This window comes from Oncorhynchus mykiss, chromosome 28 (assembly GCF_057628025.1).
Source record: "Oncorhynchus mykiss isolate SJ-2025 chromosome 28, ASM5762802v1, whole genome shotgun sequence".
Lineage (NCBI taxonomy): Eukaryota > Metazoa > Chordata > Actinopteri > Salmoniformes > Salmonidae > Oncorhynchus > Oncorhynchus mykiss.
In genome coordinates this window covers 23,903,474-23,919,503 of record NC_143049.1, presented here as the reverse complement: position 1 = coordinate 23,919,503, position 16,030 = coordinate 23,903,474, and the positions used below count along the sequence as shown (strand labels likewise).

The 16,030-nt window shown below is 42.2% G+C and overlaps 1 protein-coding gene across 4 annotated transcripts; it reads right to left on the bottom strand.

Moving 5' to 3' along the window:
* Positions 1-80: 80 nt before the first annotated feature.
* lamc2 (laminin, gamma 2) lies at positions 81-15,760 on the bottom strand. 4 transcript variants are annotated; one of them, XM_021589535.3, is made up of 22 exons: positions 15,423-15,760; positions 13,717-13,890; positions 13,337-13,460; positions 13,104-13,228; positions 12,868-12,999; positions 12,379-12,568; positions 11,352-11,464; positions 10,889-11,104; positions 10,477-10,653; positions 9,519-9,752; positions 9,236-9,372; positions 7,206-7,362; positions 6,758-6,963; positions 6,520-6,599; positions 6,278-6,415; positions 5,965-6,109; positions 5,363-5,512; positions 4,982-5,096; positions 1,640-1,836; positions 1,195-1,356; positions 913-1,012; positions 81-753 (listed from the first exon to the last, which is right to left on the bottom strand). In XM_021589535.3, the coding sequence occupies exons 1-22, from the start codon at positions 15,547-15,549 to the stop codon at positions 500-502; spliced, it is 3,453 nt and encodes a 1,150-aa protein (XP_021445210.3). In that variant the 5' UTR covers positions 15,550-15,760; the 3' UTR covers positions 81-499. The 4 variants fall into 4 exon arrangements, with proteins under 4 accessions (XP_021445210.3, XP_090082251.1, XP_090082250.1 ...); XM_090226125.1 differs by having other exon boundaries at positions 5,363-5,509; positions 15,423-15,735; XM_090226124.1 differs by having other exon boundaries at positions 13,717-13,887; positions 15,423-15,645.
* Between the last annotated feature and the right edge of the window lie 270 nt (positions 15,761-16,030).

The window sequence follows — 16,030 nt, the reverse complement described above, 5'->3', positions numbered from 1 at the left end:
TCAGTTGAAAAGCAAAAGGATAGCTTTTTTCTCTCATGTGAAACACATCCACATTGTGTGTTGCATTTAGTAGCACCTGGTTTGTGTTGTTAAGGAATAAATATTGAAGTTTATTTGACAGAATACAACAGAAAATACATTGTTTTTAACACTTAGTAGATCACTGAAAATATCGCATTACCATTGACAAAATATTGCTCCTCGTATTTGAACATTTCACAGATTTTTTTGTTGTTGCAGGCAGTTATGCATACATTTAGTTAAACACTCCTTTTCTCTTACATAATACCATGTTACATTCAGACACTAAATCTGTGTCCCAAATGGCACCTTATTCCCTATATATTTGAGTCCCAAATGGAACCCTATTCCCTATATTGTGCCCTATTTTTTTGACTAGTCTTATGGACCTTGGTCAAAAGTTGTGCATTATATAGGGAATAGGGTACCATTTGGGACGTAAACTTAGATCTCTCAATAAGTGGGGAGTGGGGACCTATTAAGGTCTCTCAATAGGTGGGGAGTTGAAGCAGCCCTTAGGGATGTTCGCGTGTATGTCCTCTAAGTTCCTGATGTCGTCCAGGATCATATCGATATCTAGGTTGAGGCCAGTCAACCTGGTCCTCTGGCTGGCCTCCTTCCCTTCTAGGTCCTGCAGTCGAGGCTGGAGCTGTAGGTTGACCTGGCCACGAGCGCTGTTGATGGACTGCTCCAACTCCCCTAGCCTCTCCTCGTCCACACTGCCAGGTTTACCTTTTAGGAGAGTACCAATTGTCAGCACCAACAAACATCATAATAATGTCATAAAACAGTGGTCATATGAAGATGGGATGGTGCGGCAATAAGACAAAAAACAAGTGATTTTGTTTGGTGCGAGCGAGTTAGCTGTTTGTAGTTGTTAGTGGAACATACCGATCATGCTCAGAAGGTTATTGATGACCAGGAGTGTTTCTCCCACAGCGTCTCTGGTGTGCTTGGCATTGTTGTAAGCACCAGTTGCTCCAATTGAAGCCTGAGGAGGAAAGAACATTACAAAGCATTACAGACCTTTAATTGGGAAAAATATATTTATTTTAAGAACCATGTGTGTGTGCTGAACTGGTGTACTGGAGTGTTTCACGTCAATCCTTTACATTGACCCAGGTTTGTTTAGGTTTAACATGTCATGTCTGAGAGCATCGCACTGAAACGGACCTCTGCTGCTCTGTCTTTCTGTATCTCAGCGTTAGCCTTCTCTGCGGCCACTTTGGCCACAGTGGCCACTGCCTGCTTCTGCAGACCCTGCATGTCCTCTTTCAGCTTGGTGGCGTCCTTCAACAGACCAGCAGGAGGAACTCGTAAAGAGCCGGACATTCCCTGTGGAGATCAACAAAGTCAAATGAGCTCATCTCGAAGTTTCCATGCATGCTTGGCAAAATACATTTGGAATCACGCCTGGTAGCTTAAAATGTTGGTTGTGAATAGGCCATGTCTGGAATCAAATCGACTCATAAGCGTAAGTGACTCGAGACATTAACCTCATTGTTTTGCCCAACTTACATTCTCCTTCTAGAGCTTCTAGCTAAAGGCACAAGCTGTGGATTAGCATATGAACCCCAGTTGGATATTTCTATTGAAAGGAAGGGGTCGGTTAAGGTACCTCCAGTCGAGAGACCACAGCTTCCAGGCTGCTGACAGTGCCCAGTGCATCATTGTAGTCTCCAGACACACTGCCTATGATGAATAGGGTCTCTGAGTTGTTGCCAACAGCTTGATGAATGGTGGCGTTGATGCCAGGGAGTTTCTTTATGGCCTCGTCAGCCAATGCCTTGTTCTTGTTGATCTGGCCATCAAACCCTGCATAATTACAAGAGACTCAGACATAAGCATCAGTGATTTCTGGCATGTGTGTCTATTCAAGGGTTACATGTTTCGTCACAATATTGTTTTGAACGTTCGTTTTGGACTGATGCCTTACTGAGAATTCTACTCAATGCATTGTCAATGAGTGCTGATGGAGACATCAGCAAAAGTGCATTACAGTGCCTTGGAAATACAATTCCATTCAAAAGGAAGCAAATAATTAGAACGACAACCTTTTGACGTCACCAGATTGACTTTAGACGCAGTATAGATGCAGCTAGTTAGCTAAGATTGAGGGGAGGATTTTAGCTAACTAACATTAGTATTGCTAGCTTTTTTTTTATTTTTACAAACTTTGCTAGTTAACAACAACATTGCCATCTGTCTAAAGTAAATTTGACAACATGATATTGCTGGTAATGTTGTTTCCTAGTAAACATTTGACTACTTAAACAATGTCATCGTATTTCCAGGCAATTGTAATAGTAATTTAGACTAAACAGTCGTTAGCTTCCATCCAGAATGACTGGGCATATCACGACTTTAGGGCGCCACTATTGCATCGCCTGGTAGAGCGCAGCTCGGAGAACATTCATAGCAATGAAATTATGTGACGGAGGTGCAACCTATGAATAGTGTATCATTATTTACAATGATTATTTAAATATATCTACCCTGCTATGTCGTAGATAGTATGTCATAAATATGTTAAATGCTTTCTAGATGAGAGAATCATTGTATTTGGTGAAAAGTAAAACAACATTTGAATGATTAATTTTCACCTACTGTAACTGCCGGTAGTGCTGAAGTAAATCATTATTAATTAAACTGAGAAATACAGTGAGTGCACAAAAAATAAAGGACACCTTACTAATATTGAGGTGCACCCCCTTTTGCCCTCAGAACAGCCTCAATTTGTCGGGGCATGGACTCTACAAGGAGTCAAAAGCGCTGCACAGGGATGCTGGCCCATGTTGACTCCAATGCTTCCCACAGTTATGTCAAATTGGCTGGATGTCGTTTGGGTGGTGAACCATTCTTAATACACTTGGGAAAATGTTGAGCGTGAAAAAACCCAGCAGCGTTGTAGTTTTTGACACAAACTAGTGCACTTGACCTGGCACCTACTACCGTAACCCGTTCAAAGGCACTTACAGTGCCCTGCGAAAGTATTCGCCCCCCTTGAACTTTGCGACCTTTTGCCACATTTAAGGCTTCAAACATAAAGATATAAAACTGTATTTTTTGTGAAGAATCAACAACAAGTGGGACACAATCATGAAGTGGAACGACATTTATTGGATATTTCAAACTTTTTTAACAAATCAAAAACTGAAAAATTGGGCGTGCAAAATTATTCAGCCCCTTTACTTTCAGTGCAGCAAACTCTCTCCAGAAGTTCAGTGAGGATCTCTGAATGATCCAATGTTGACCTAAATGACTAATGATGATAAATACAATCCACCTGTGTGTAATCAAGTCTCCGTATAAATGCACCTGCACTGTGATAGTCTCAGAGGTCCGTTAAAAGCGCAGAGAGCATCATGAAGAACAAGGAACACACCAGGCAGGTCCGAGATACTGTTGTGAAGAAGTTTAAAGCCGGATTTGGATACAAAAAGATTTCCCAAGCTTTAAACATCCCAAGGAGCACTGTGCAAGCGATAATATTGAAATGGAAGGAGTATCAGACCACTGCAAATCTACCAAGACCTGGCCGTCCCTCTAAACTTTCAGCTCATACAAGGAGAAGACTGATCAGAGATGCAGCCAAGAGGCCCATGATCACTCTGGATGAACTGCAGAGATCTACAGCTGAGGTGGGAGACTCTGTCCATAGGACAACAATCAGTCGTATATTGCACAAATCTGGCCTTTATGGAAGAGTGGCAAGAAGAAAGCCATTTCTTAAAGATATCCATACAAAGTGTCGTTTAAAGTTTGCCACAAGCCACCTGGGAGACACACCAAACATGTGGAAGAAGGTGCTCTGGTCAGATGAAACCAAAATTGAACTTTTTGGCAACAATGCAAAACATTATGTTTGGCGTAAAAGCAACACAGCTGAACACACCATCCCCACTGTCAAACATGGTGGTGGCAGCATCATGGTTTGGGCCTGCTTTTCTTCAGCAGGGACAGGGAAGATGGTTCAAATTGATGGGAAGATGGATGGAGCCAAATACAGGACCATTCTGGAAGAAAACCTGATGGAGTCTGCAAAAGACCTGAGACTGGGACGGAGATTTGTCTTCCAACAAGACAATGATCCAAAACATAAAGCAAAATCTACAATGGAATGGTTCAAAAATAAACATATCCAGGTGTTAGAATGGCCAAGTCAAAGTCCAGACCTGAATCCAATCGAGAATCTGTGGAAAGAACTGAAAACTGCTGTTCACAAATGCTCTCCATCCAACCTCACTGAGCTCGAGCTGTTTTGCAAGGAGGAATGGGAAAAAATTTCAGTCTCTCGATGTGCAAAACTGATAGAGACATACCCCAAGCGACTTACAGCTGTAATCGCAGCAAAAGGTGGCGCTACAAAGTATTAACTTAAGGGGGCTGAATAATTTTGCACGCCCAATTTTTCAGTTTTTGATTTGTTAAAAAAGTTTGAAATATCCAATAAATGTCGTTCCACTTGTTGTTGATTCTTCACAAAAAAATACAGTTTTATATCTTTATGTTTGAAGCCTGAAATGTGGCAAAAGGTCGCAAAGTTCAAGGGGGCCGAATACTTTCGCAAGGCACTGTAAATCTTTTGTCTTGCCCATTCACTCTCTGAATGGCACACATGCACAATCCATGTCTCAATCGTCTCAAGGCATAAAAATCACTTTTTAACCTGTCTTCTCCCTTCATCTACACTGGTTGAAGTGGATTTAACAAGTGACATCCATAATGGATTATAGCTTTCAACTGGATTCACTTGGTCAGTCTATGTCATGGAAAGAGCAGGTGTCCTTCATGTTTTGTACACTCAATAGTAAAAGCTCAGACATAATTACAGTTGCTGTGTGACTGCTTTTCTAATATATGGGCCAGCCTTGTCAGATATAATGCTGATAGTTTTTTCATATTTATACTGTGCTGTAGTGGGAATGAGACCTATAGAAATATGAAAGGCTTTTCATACCTCTTAGCATCTCCAGTACATTATCCACCCCATCAATATTATCTGTGATATCCTTCAGGGCCAGTTCTGTGTCAGCCTTCGCATGATTTGCTCTGCCAAGAAGCTGGTCATATTTCTGTAGGGGAGAAACACCAACAATCAACATTGTGTCAGTTATTACCATTCATAAGGTTTAGTGAAGTCATTAGTGACACTTTTGAAATAGTTCAGTTGGATAATCTAACAGTGAATTTCAGAGGTTACATGACAACAGTTCTCAGAAACCTTTGAGGTTGGAATATAAGTAATTATTATATTAAGTAACTATTTAATATACTACCAATCCTACACAGAAAGATGTCTAAATTATGACAAGTTAGTAGTGAAAGGCCTCTAGTGTACCTGTTGAGCTGCCTTCCCCTGGGCCAGAAGATCCTCTACTGCGGCTTTGTCCTCCTGGGTGTCCTCTTGCAGTGCCTGGTACGCTGTTAGGTTCTTCTCCACCCGTTCTCTCAGGCCATCCAATTTAGCCAACACACTGTCAATGTCCTTCTGCCAGAAAAATAAGCTCAGTCAGACTTAGTGTGTTGTGCAAGTGTAATTACATATGCTCACAAATCTGTGGGGAACTGCCCTAGATTCCTCACCAGCCAGGTTTTAATTAGGTCGTCCCACCATGCATTTTTTGCTGACTCATGTTCTTGATCATTAATTGCTTTGTTGTGTTTAAATGTAGCTTAGCAAGGAAACGATTTAGAGATCTAGCTTGACAGACATGCCTTGAGACAGGTTCAGCTGCCAATAGTTGTTCATAGTGAAAGGCGTTCATAGTGAAAGGTGTTGAAATTGAATGTCTTTATCTCCTTCATTTCCAGGACCCAGACACTAACTATCAATGCATGTTTATTATGATTAAGGTATCTCAGAAGACTTGACCTGAAAGTGGTCACCAAATAGAGACCAGAGAGAAATGAGCCTGATGAGAGGCCTGCTCTGCTCAGTACCTTGAGAGGACGAGGGATTCCTGGCTCCAGGGAGGCTATCTGCTCCAGAGTGTCAGTTGCCATCCTGCTCTCATCTCGGGCAGAGCTGCTCAGGCGAGTAGCCAGGCTCTCCATGGCCTTCACCTGGGCTGAGTTCTCATCATATCTGACCAGAGAAAAATTCAAGGGTTCATCTCATCAATCTAACAACAACGGTTCATCAACTATGTTATTATGCAGATCATTACATGGCTGTTAGTAGAGGATATATCGTCTACTGTATTTTCACAGGAGATCATGGGTATCGTATTGTACGAAGACATGAGTTTCTTACTTGGTTTTAAGATCACTGATAAGCTCCTTAATCTTGTTTTCCCCTGTCATGACCGATCTCATGAGTGCCAGGGACTTCTCTGACTTTGCAAGGGCACCGTTAGCTGTCTTCTCCATTGTCTCCGATTTGCTCTGCTGTCTAATAAACAGTCACAACATAGTTATTCAGAGCACCACAAGTCATTTTCTAACATGGGATATTCCAGTCTGTATAAATGTGACATGGAGGGGTGCAGTACTAACTTTTCAGCCAGGTCTGTTGCTCTCTGAACCAGAGAAGAGAGGGTGTCCGTGCCCACCCCTGCATCACCTAAGGGGAATTCCTAACATGGGGGTGGAAGGTAAACACTAATGAAATGGATTATTAACAAGCATACATTTGGATATATTCATCTGTCCTTTACTCTCTCCTTATTTGATGACAATGACATCAGTGACAAAAGTAGAATACTACAGAGTAGAATACTACTGCACTACTCACAGCTTGTTTGATGTTGAATCTTGCCTCTTCAAGTTTGCGCCGCACATCACTGATGAGTGTCTGGACATCAGATACCTGTCGTTGGTACTTCTGGTCCTGCAGCTTGATGTTGTCAACGGTGTTGGAGATCGCCTGGATGTCTCTGCCTTCACTCAGCTGGGTTGCACTGATGTCTGAGAGCCGGGCCTGTAAGTCTTTCTCTGATTCTATTCAATAGAACAAAACAAACCACCAACATGAGATCTGCATCGCACTTTCTAAACCAATTGCTTCACAAACTGAGTGTGATACATTGGGGTATGACAGAGATACAGTGCATGGACATTGCTTCATCATGTTTCAGATGCCTGATAACCATCCTGAATTGTTTTAATATATGTTGATTCATTAGCAAATGAGTGATCCTCTGACACTATCTATGTTGTATAACCAGTTATGAATGACTTACCAGAGAGTGTCTGTGCATTTCTCTGCAGGTCTGTGACTATGTCCTCTGCTGTTCTGATGGCTTTCTCCATCTGGGCATCGTTAACTGGTAGACTGCCACTCTCCATGCCCGTAAACAGAGTTTCTATCTCTCGTAGTTTACGACTATACCCCTCCATCTGCAACACATGAACCAACGGGATAGGAAAGCTTTAAAAAGAGCTTATGAAAGGTTCATCTCTGGTGATAAACAAAAATATGACATTCCCCAATAACACGGCACTTCGATACAGCTACGACCGGAAGTGATTTTTCCCGTTAGGATAACTTACGCAGCAGGTTAGGAGAATTAACTTAGCAGGTTAGGAGAATTAGGTTAAAGTTAGAAAAAGGGCTAGGGTTAGCAAAAATGATTTCCTAACCTGCTATGAAAAGTCACTTCCGGTCATAGCTGTATTGAAGTGCTGTGTTTTTAGGGAGTCCTCAAAAAGTTAGCTGGCTGGCTGCCAGCATTCAAAAAAGATTTGGCTCTGGGTTAGCGACATTAATTAAAGGTTGACAAAAAAATAAAAATAATAATATATATACACACACACACATATATATATATATACACACACACACACACACACACACCTCTGCATTACTAATACCGTAGGACAAGATAGTACATTCAGAATGTGTAATTAGAAGCAAGTGTGAGATATCCCTCTAGTGGTGTGGGGGCTGTGCTTTGGCAAAGTGGATGGGGTTATATCCTTCCTGTTTGGCCCTGTCCGGGGGTATCATTGGATGGGGCCACAGTGTCTCCTGACCCCTCCTGTCTCAGCCTCCAGTATTTATGCGTCGGGGGGCTAGGGTCAGTTTGTTATATCTGGAGTACTTCTCCTGTCCTATTCGGTGTCCTGTGTGAATTTAAGTATGCTCTCTCTAATTCTCTCTTTCTTTCTCTCTCTCGGAGGACCTGAGCCCTCGGACCATGCCTCAGGACTACCTGGCATGATGACTCCTTGCTGTCCCCAGTCCACCTGGCTGTGCTGCTGCTCCAGTCTCAACTGTTCTGCCTGTGATTATTATTATTTGACCATGCTGGTCATTTATGAACATTTGAACATCTTGGCCATGTTCTGTTATAATCTCCACCCGGCACAGCCAGAAGAGGACTGGCCACCCCACATAGCCTGGTTCCTCTCTAGGTTTCTTCCTAGGTTTTGGCCTTTCTAGGGAGTTTTTCCTAGCCACCGTGCTTCTACACCTGCATTGCTTGCTGTTTGGTGTTTTAGGCTGGGTTTCTGTACAGCACTTTGAGATATCAGCTGATGTACGAAGGGCTATATAAATACATTTGATTTGATTTTGATTTGTGAGATGGAGCAGTAAATTCAAACCCTGCAAGGTTTTCGTTATGATAATGACATAACTTCAAAGGTTAACTATTGTGTTTCAATGCTTCACATAGTGCTCCTTGTAATTCCTCCTCCCACACTACACCCTGAGGATAGGGGGGGCACCCCAAATGTCACCCTATTCCCTATTTAGTAGGGTTCTGGTCAAAAGTAGTGCACTATATATGGAATAGGGTGCCATTTGGGAAGCAAAGCCAGCAGCTCCAGATTACGTGGCATTTGCACACCAACACAACTCTTTCATTTATCTGGTAAGTACTTTCCCCTCCCAGGTGGTAGTAGGCTACATGTACTGAGAGGAATCTTGTAAGAAATACTGATGCAAGATCACAACTCTGTAAACCTCTTCCTTTCGTAACAAAATTCCAACTATTCCTTCGTTAACCCACTAAGCTACTGTATAAGGATGTTGAATCAGCGACTGGGTGAGCCAGGACAAATATGCCTGCTGTAGCCTAATTTCTGGTCCAGTTATTGTGTCTGCGTCTCAAACGGCATCCTATTCCCAAGGCCTGTATATAGGGATTAGGGTGCCATTAGGGATGAACACCAAGTGCTGCCATTTAAGCATTGGAGAGAGCACTGTGACATGTTTGACCTCAATGGAAAGACGAGGCATTGATCAAATAATCCCAGTGGGTTTTACCTCAGTCTTGACAAGGTTGAAGCAGGAGGGACACGCGGAACGCTGGCACTTCAGACCCTCAAAGCCTTCTCTGCAAGAACACTGGCCCTGGTCACTGCATTTGTTGTACAGAGAGCCCTGAGAATTGCAGCCACAAGCTAGAATGCAAAATGAAAACAATTGTTAAAATGTATATAAAATTGTAGACAATATTTAACTGTTGGAATCTAAAGGAGGAGCTATGTGTCACGTGTCTAAGTGTGAAGGAGCTGGATATGGGGAGCGAACAAGGTGCTGTCCTTACGTTTGCATGCCTCTGATGGCATGCTGTGGTGATAGCCCTCCAGACAGCTCTCACAGAAGAAGCCAGTGGTATGCTTTAGGCATTTCAGGCACTGCCCTGTCTGTGGGTCACAACTACGGACAGTGTTCGGGTCCATGTGTCCGTTGCACTGGCAGCGCCGACAAGGCCTCTGGATGCCATCTTCACCCAAGGGATCACCATAGAAACCATCCTGGCAGGTGTGGCAATGTGAGCCTGTTGAGAAATGAAATAACACATATGGAATCATGTAGTACCCCAACAAAGTGTTAAACAAATAAAAATATGTTCTATATTTGAGTTTCTTCAAAGTAGCCACCCTTTGCCTTGACGACAGCTTTGCACACTCTTGAATTCTCTCAACCGGCTTCATGAGGCTTGTTAAAAGTTAATTTGTAGAATTTATTTCCTTCTTAATGCATTTGAGCCAATCAGTTGTGTTGTGACAAGGTAGGGGTGGTATAAAGAAGATAGCCCTATTTGGTAAAAGACCAAGTCCATATCATGGCAAGAACAACTCAAATAAGCAAAGAGAAACGACAGTCCATCATTACTTTAAGACATGAAGGTCAGTCTGAGGAACATTTCAAGAACTTTGAAAGTCTCTTCAAGTGCAGTTGCAAAACCCATCAAGCACTATGATGAAACTGGCTCTCATGAGGACCACAACAGGAAAGAAAGACCCAGATTTGCCTATTTTGGAATGAGTAGGTGTTTCCAAACTTTTGACTGGTACTGTATATGCAGTATATATATAAAATATGCAAATAGCTGACATTAAAAGATCAGTGCCCTAATAGTCTATCCCATCTAACAGACATGGTCTGTGACAGTGGTTGTGTCCCAAATAGTACCCTATTCCCTATATAGTGCACTACTTTTGACCAGGACCCAAGTGGACAATCTAGGGAATAGGATGCCATTTGTGACTATGACTCACCAGTGGTGCCAGGTGGACAGAGGTCACACTTGACCTCCAGGGAACCTGGGCTCACAGAGCAGGCACCTCCATTGGGACAGGGACACTTCTGACAAGACTGTGGCTGGGCAGGATCATTATAGTACCCTGGTGGGCAGATCTGGCGACCAGGGGTCTCATCTGCAGAGTAACAGTCTCCTGTGGAACAACAACACAAAATCACATATTTTTGGGCATGTTCAAATTCATTTTCACAACGAATGAACATTATATTTCAATAATTGATTTGAACATGTCTATAACTATAATTTATCCAGGGAAGTGCATATTGCAAAATTAGGTCTGTCCCAAATCTCATCATTAACAACAAAATAACTAAATCTATTAAGACAAACATACAGTAACACTTGGACAAAGTTCAAATGTCACCGACCTGTTTCAGAGTCACAGCTTCCTCCTCTACAGCTGCAGGGCTCACAGGAGCTGTATGGACCTTTGCTTGGCAAACTTATTTTATACCCTGCAGCACACTTCTCACAGAACTGGCCCTCATATCCCACTGGGCAGCTACATTTCTGTACCCATGCAGCTGGGGACCCGGCACCTCGACGGGCAGACTCCATGCGCACGTCGTCAAGGTAACCACGCCCTAGAGGACAGTAAGGCATTGCTTTTCATTGAGTGACTGACAAAAGATGAAGACAAGGCAATGTGATGACAATGTGTACTACTTATTTATAAAGATCACATAAAAAAAAAACTAAAATAAATGAGATTTAAACCGGTTCCAAAGTACTTATTTACAACATATGCAGGAGAAGAAGTAACACCAAGGATCTGTTGATGTACACAGCAACCAATCTTATAGTCTGAGGGATACAAAATTAAGTACTTACCATTTTCTCCAAATGTCCCACGGATTTTAATGTCAGTCAGATTGTGGAGGAGTGTTTGAAACTGGAAAGATGAAAGGTGGGGCCTCCATTCACTGCCCTGTTGCTCATCCAGTCTGAGAATGAAAGACACAGCATGTTTACCGAAGATGTGCACAGATTCACAAAGCCTGAGGAAACATGAGTATTATACTTATGTATTTCACAGTCACACTTTACACCACCTTGTCCTTGCTACGGTGTAATTATTCCTGCAATTATTATGTAGATATAATGAATATGAGAATAAATATGGAAACAAAACACAGTGTGCATTAGGCTACTATATTGGTCACAATAATGTGGTGTATGGTCGATGACTTCTCAATAAACTGAGGAGTATAATCTATTTATTTAAAACATTTTTACATTTTTTGTTTTTGTTCAATTGAAATCACTTTCGGAAATTACTGCATTCAACTCGAATTGACCCCAGTAATGGTATAGTACAGTTTGTTGTATTAGACAGGATTGGATCTGACCATTTAGAGATAAACTGCTTGGCAACTAGCCATTTTCCACTTAATTTGAATTAATTTGAATCAGACAAGCAGATGACCCTCTGGCTTACTAACTGTTATTAAGCGTTTACATCCAGCTGAGTGAGATAAACAGTGACCCCTTCACATCCACGATGTGAAATCGTCTCTAATGTTTCTCAATTTTTATGTCTTTGGCATCCATCTCACTATCCACCACACCTGCATACTTATCTCCCGCAGATTAAATTATGTTTGTACCTGCCCTGAGACTGTCAGTACACTTGGTACAACCCATAGCTACGGGGATACACAGCTACGGGAATACACAGCTACGGGATTACACAGCTACGGGAATACACTATCGCTCTCGCGAGACCCCATAGCTGTGTGTTTTATCTTGTTTCCTTCCTTCAGGGAACAATAGTTTAAAAAAGGTTTATAACGTTACATTTTGCCTAAAGCTAAAATCAAGCTTATCTGTCTAGCACAGTGCTCTGGCTGATTCCAACCTGAATGTGTAAGTAATCTTCTGTCCACTGGGAACGATGGTCCTCAGGTCTCCCAGGGAAGCTGCCACGCTCAGCCCAGATCCCTCCAGCACCACATCAGCCATGGACGGATGGCGAATCCCTCGGTCCAGCCTCAGGGAGAAGGACAGGTTCTGACCGTAGCTCAGCTCCTGGTTGCCCAGGTAAGAGTCTAGTCATCACAAAATAAGACAGAAAACCAGATTATTAATAGATGAATGGTGACTGTATGGTGAGGCGTGTGGTGTAACACATCCAGTACTCACTATAATATTGCATACTTTCATACCTGCACCCTTTGTTTTTTTGTTTGTTGGGAAAAAGCATAGGGTGCGTCCAAATGGCACCCTATTTTCAATATAGTGCACTACTTTTGACCAGAGCCCTATGGTCAAAAGTAGTGCAGTTTCTCCTAAGGAAGGCAGTGAGGGATCAATATTAAGAGCAGGGAGCAGAGAGAGCAGCTCTCACCAGGGGCATAGAGGTAAACAGGCAGGATGTCTTTGGAGATGACCTCAATGTCATGATGAGTGGGGGACCAGCGGAAGTGGACTTGAGACGGGGTCACACCGTGAACAGTGGCAGCTCGCCACCCCTCTGGCCCTGAAAAACAGAAGATTGGCAGACATTTAACCTACTGATACTAAACCAAATGAACTATATTACTGCTGTTTATGTTCTGATCAGCTGAATGGGTGTAAACCTACCATTGTCAAAGGTTGAGGTGACCGTGTGAACGGAGTATCCCTTGGCTGTGGAGCACTCCGTCGAGTGTCCATAGCAAAAGCAAGGTAGAGATTGAGCTGTCACTGAGTTGTCAGTGAGCTGGCCACTGCACAAGAAATACATGAACACATTTAATAGTCAGTCATCTGTCTAATCCAAAGCTCAACATTAAGGTTTAGTTAAGGGAATACACAGTGTGGATAAAAAGTTTTACCCATTAGCAGCACAGCCATTTGAGCTGATAGGTGTTCCATTCTGACACCGGTCACATTTCTCCCCCTGTGTTCCCGCTCTACAGCTGCAGCGTCCTCTACTGTCACAGTGTGCGCCTACAGAACCTGGAAGAAACACCATACATCACCTCACCTCTTGGACATCTGGGAAACCACTATCAAATATACCAGGAGTTGTATTCATCGAGTCTCAGAGAAGGACTACTGATCTAGTATCAGGTCCCTCTACCCGTGTCATTTTACTCATTATGATCTAAAAGGCTAAACTGTCCCTAGATCAGGACTCATATTTGGAGACGCTTCTGAATACAGGCCCAGGTATGGTTATCATTTCTTGCTCCATCCTGTTCTGTTCACTCACCTATTGAGCTGCAGTTACACGGCACACAACTGTCTCCTGCCCTCTGGTGGTGGAATCCCTCCTTGCACCTCTCACAATGCCTTCCCTCAGTGTTGTCTTGGCAGTCCACACAATGGAGGCCCCCAGAGTCAGGCAAGCAATAACGTGACTTTCCATTGCATTTACAGATGTCTGCTACAGGGGTGAAATATACATTGTTGGGACATTTGTGAATTGAAAACTGTGTTTTAGATGAGATCTGACCTTCTAAAATCATAAAATATTAAATTTGGGTGTATTTGTTCAGGCTATGGGATAAACAGTCTTCCCCTCACAAATCTTCTTGACCATGAAGAGTTAAGTATAGTCCTTTGACAGTCAACACAGAAAAAATGTATAATTATGTAGGCTATTATCTTTATACAATGTAAGGAGGGGTTGGGAATTGCATAGCCTGTCTTTTTTCACAGTGGTGTGAAGTTTAAACCACTGTCAGCAGACCCAGATCTCATAATACCTCATTCCCAAGCGATGAGAGACGAAAGATTCTCACTCTGATATCAAGCACACCCACTGTGGGCAACACACTGTTTGCAATCAAGCAAATATCTGTCTGTTTTCTTTGGTAATGTTTTGTACAATCAGTCAACACATACTGTCTGTCATCAATTATTTGATGACCATTTTACCAAGCATAAATTAGCCTGAGGATATCAAATTCTCCTTTCGCACACTAAATGATAACTCTGAGGAGTTCCTGTGATAATGACAGGCTGCAGCTTGTAGCTGTTTTTGTCGATGGGGTAATATAGAAAGGTACAGAGCTCAGAACATCAAGTCGTCATGTCCTAAGAGGAGACATGAGTTATTGTCTGTGTCCCAAATGGCACCCTGTTTCTATATAGTGCACTACTGTGTGGGACTCAGAGTAGTGCACTAAGGAATAGGCTGCCATTTGGGGAAGACCCATCAATAATGCAGTGACTCAAGCCTTCCAGGTCAGTATCATTGTCCAAAAGTAAAAAAAATAAAAAATAAATTCTCAACTCAGCAAATTATCACAGGTGGTCCTCTGTAGCACCATTGGTAGAGCATAGTGCTTGCAACACCAGGATAGTGGGTTTGATTTCCGGGACCACCCATATGTAAATTGTATGGCTAAGTTTTTGTATGGCGCATGGCTAAGTCACTTTGGATACATTTACCACCGCACCACACAGTAAGGAAAGTGTTGAGGATGTATCTTTGCTAAGAGTACTACAAGTAAACATCCAGTTTAATATCAAGATCTGCGGAGACCTTCATAGACTATAGTATAGCAATATAGTAGTATGGTTATGTAATATGGTAGTATAGTTATGTAACTCGGTAGTACAATCATGTTTCTTAAAATCATAAACCCCCTTTCCCCTAAAAGCATACCTGTGGTAAATATCCTTAGATCAAAAGTGTCATTTTTATTTCTACTTTAGCTACAAAGACAGAATACACAAACACAGATTTACAGGAACACAACTGCTGCAGGTAGCCCCATTAGCTAAAATTGTGTTCTGTCGGCTACCTCCTATCCTCCGAGTGTGAAAGAGGTCAAATAATTCTAAATTCATGTCCCCAATTCAAAAGCAACAACCAATTTTAAAATGCTGAAGGCTGATTATAAATACAGACATAACTACAATTTAGGATTTTGATATTGTTCATTAGGTAAAAAGTTAGTAGACACTCACATCCTCCATATCTGTAGGTTCCTTGGATAGACGACCAGGTACAAAGAGAAAGTCCACACAGAAATATCCAACTGCTCATCATTGTCACAGAAAATCGAACGGGAATTAAGTAGATCAAAATTCTCATATAAGTACAATCAAACTAACAGGCTGATCAGGCCGGCTACACCTGATGTTTCTGCTCAACATCCCCCAGGTGAGCTTCTTTTAACACCTCCCCATGGCAGGCTGTGGCATGTGGAGGACAGTCTCACAGCTGGAAGGTTACTCACGTGTGATTCAGAGGCCATACACTGGCTGTGCCCACTCTCACAGGAAATGTCTGGCTCTGTATCACTGCTATGGACATTGTCAAGACATGAATAAAGAGAAGTGTTGTTTGACGCAGCATGAAAAAGCTCAGTCAGGATTTTTACAGAAATGTTTACATCCGCTTCACAATTAACGAGACATACTCGAAGGAAGATTTCAAAATGTGAATCTAGAAGATCTAATTCCCATATGTTACATGAATAAGTGAAGACTTTAAATAGAAAAAGTTAAACAGAAATATGTATCCTAATGGTGTTACTAGAATAGTGAATACAACTGGATTATGCTTGTGTATT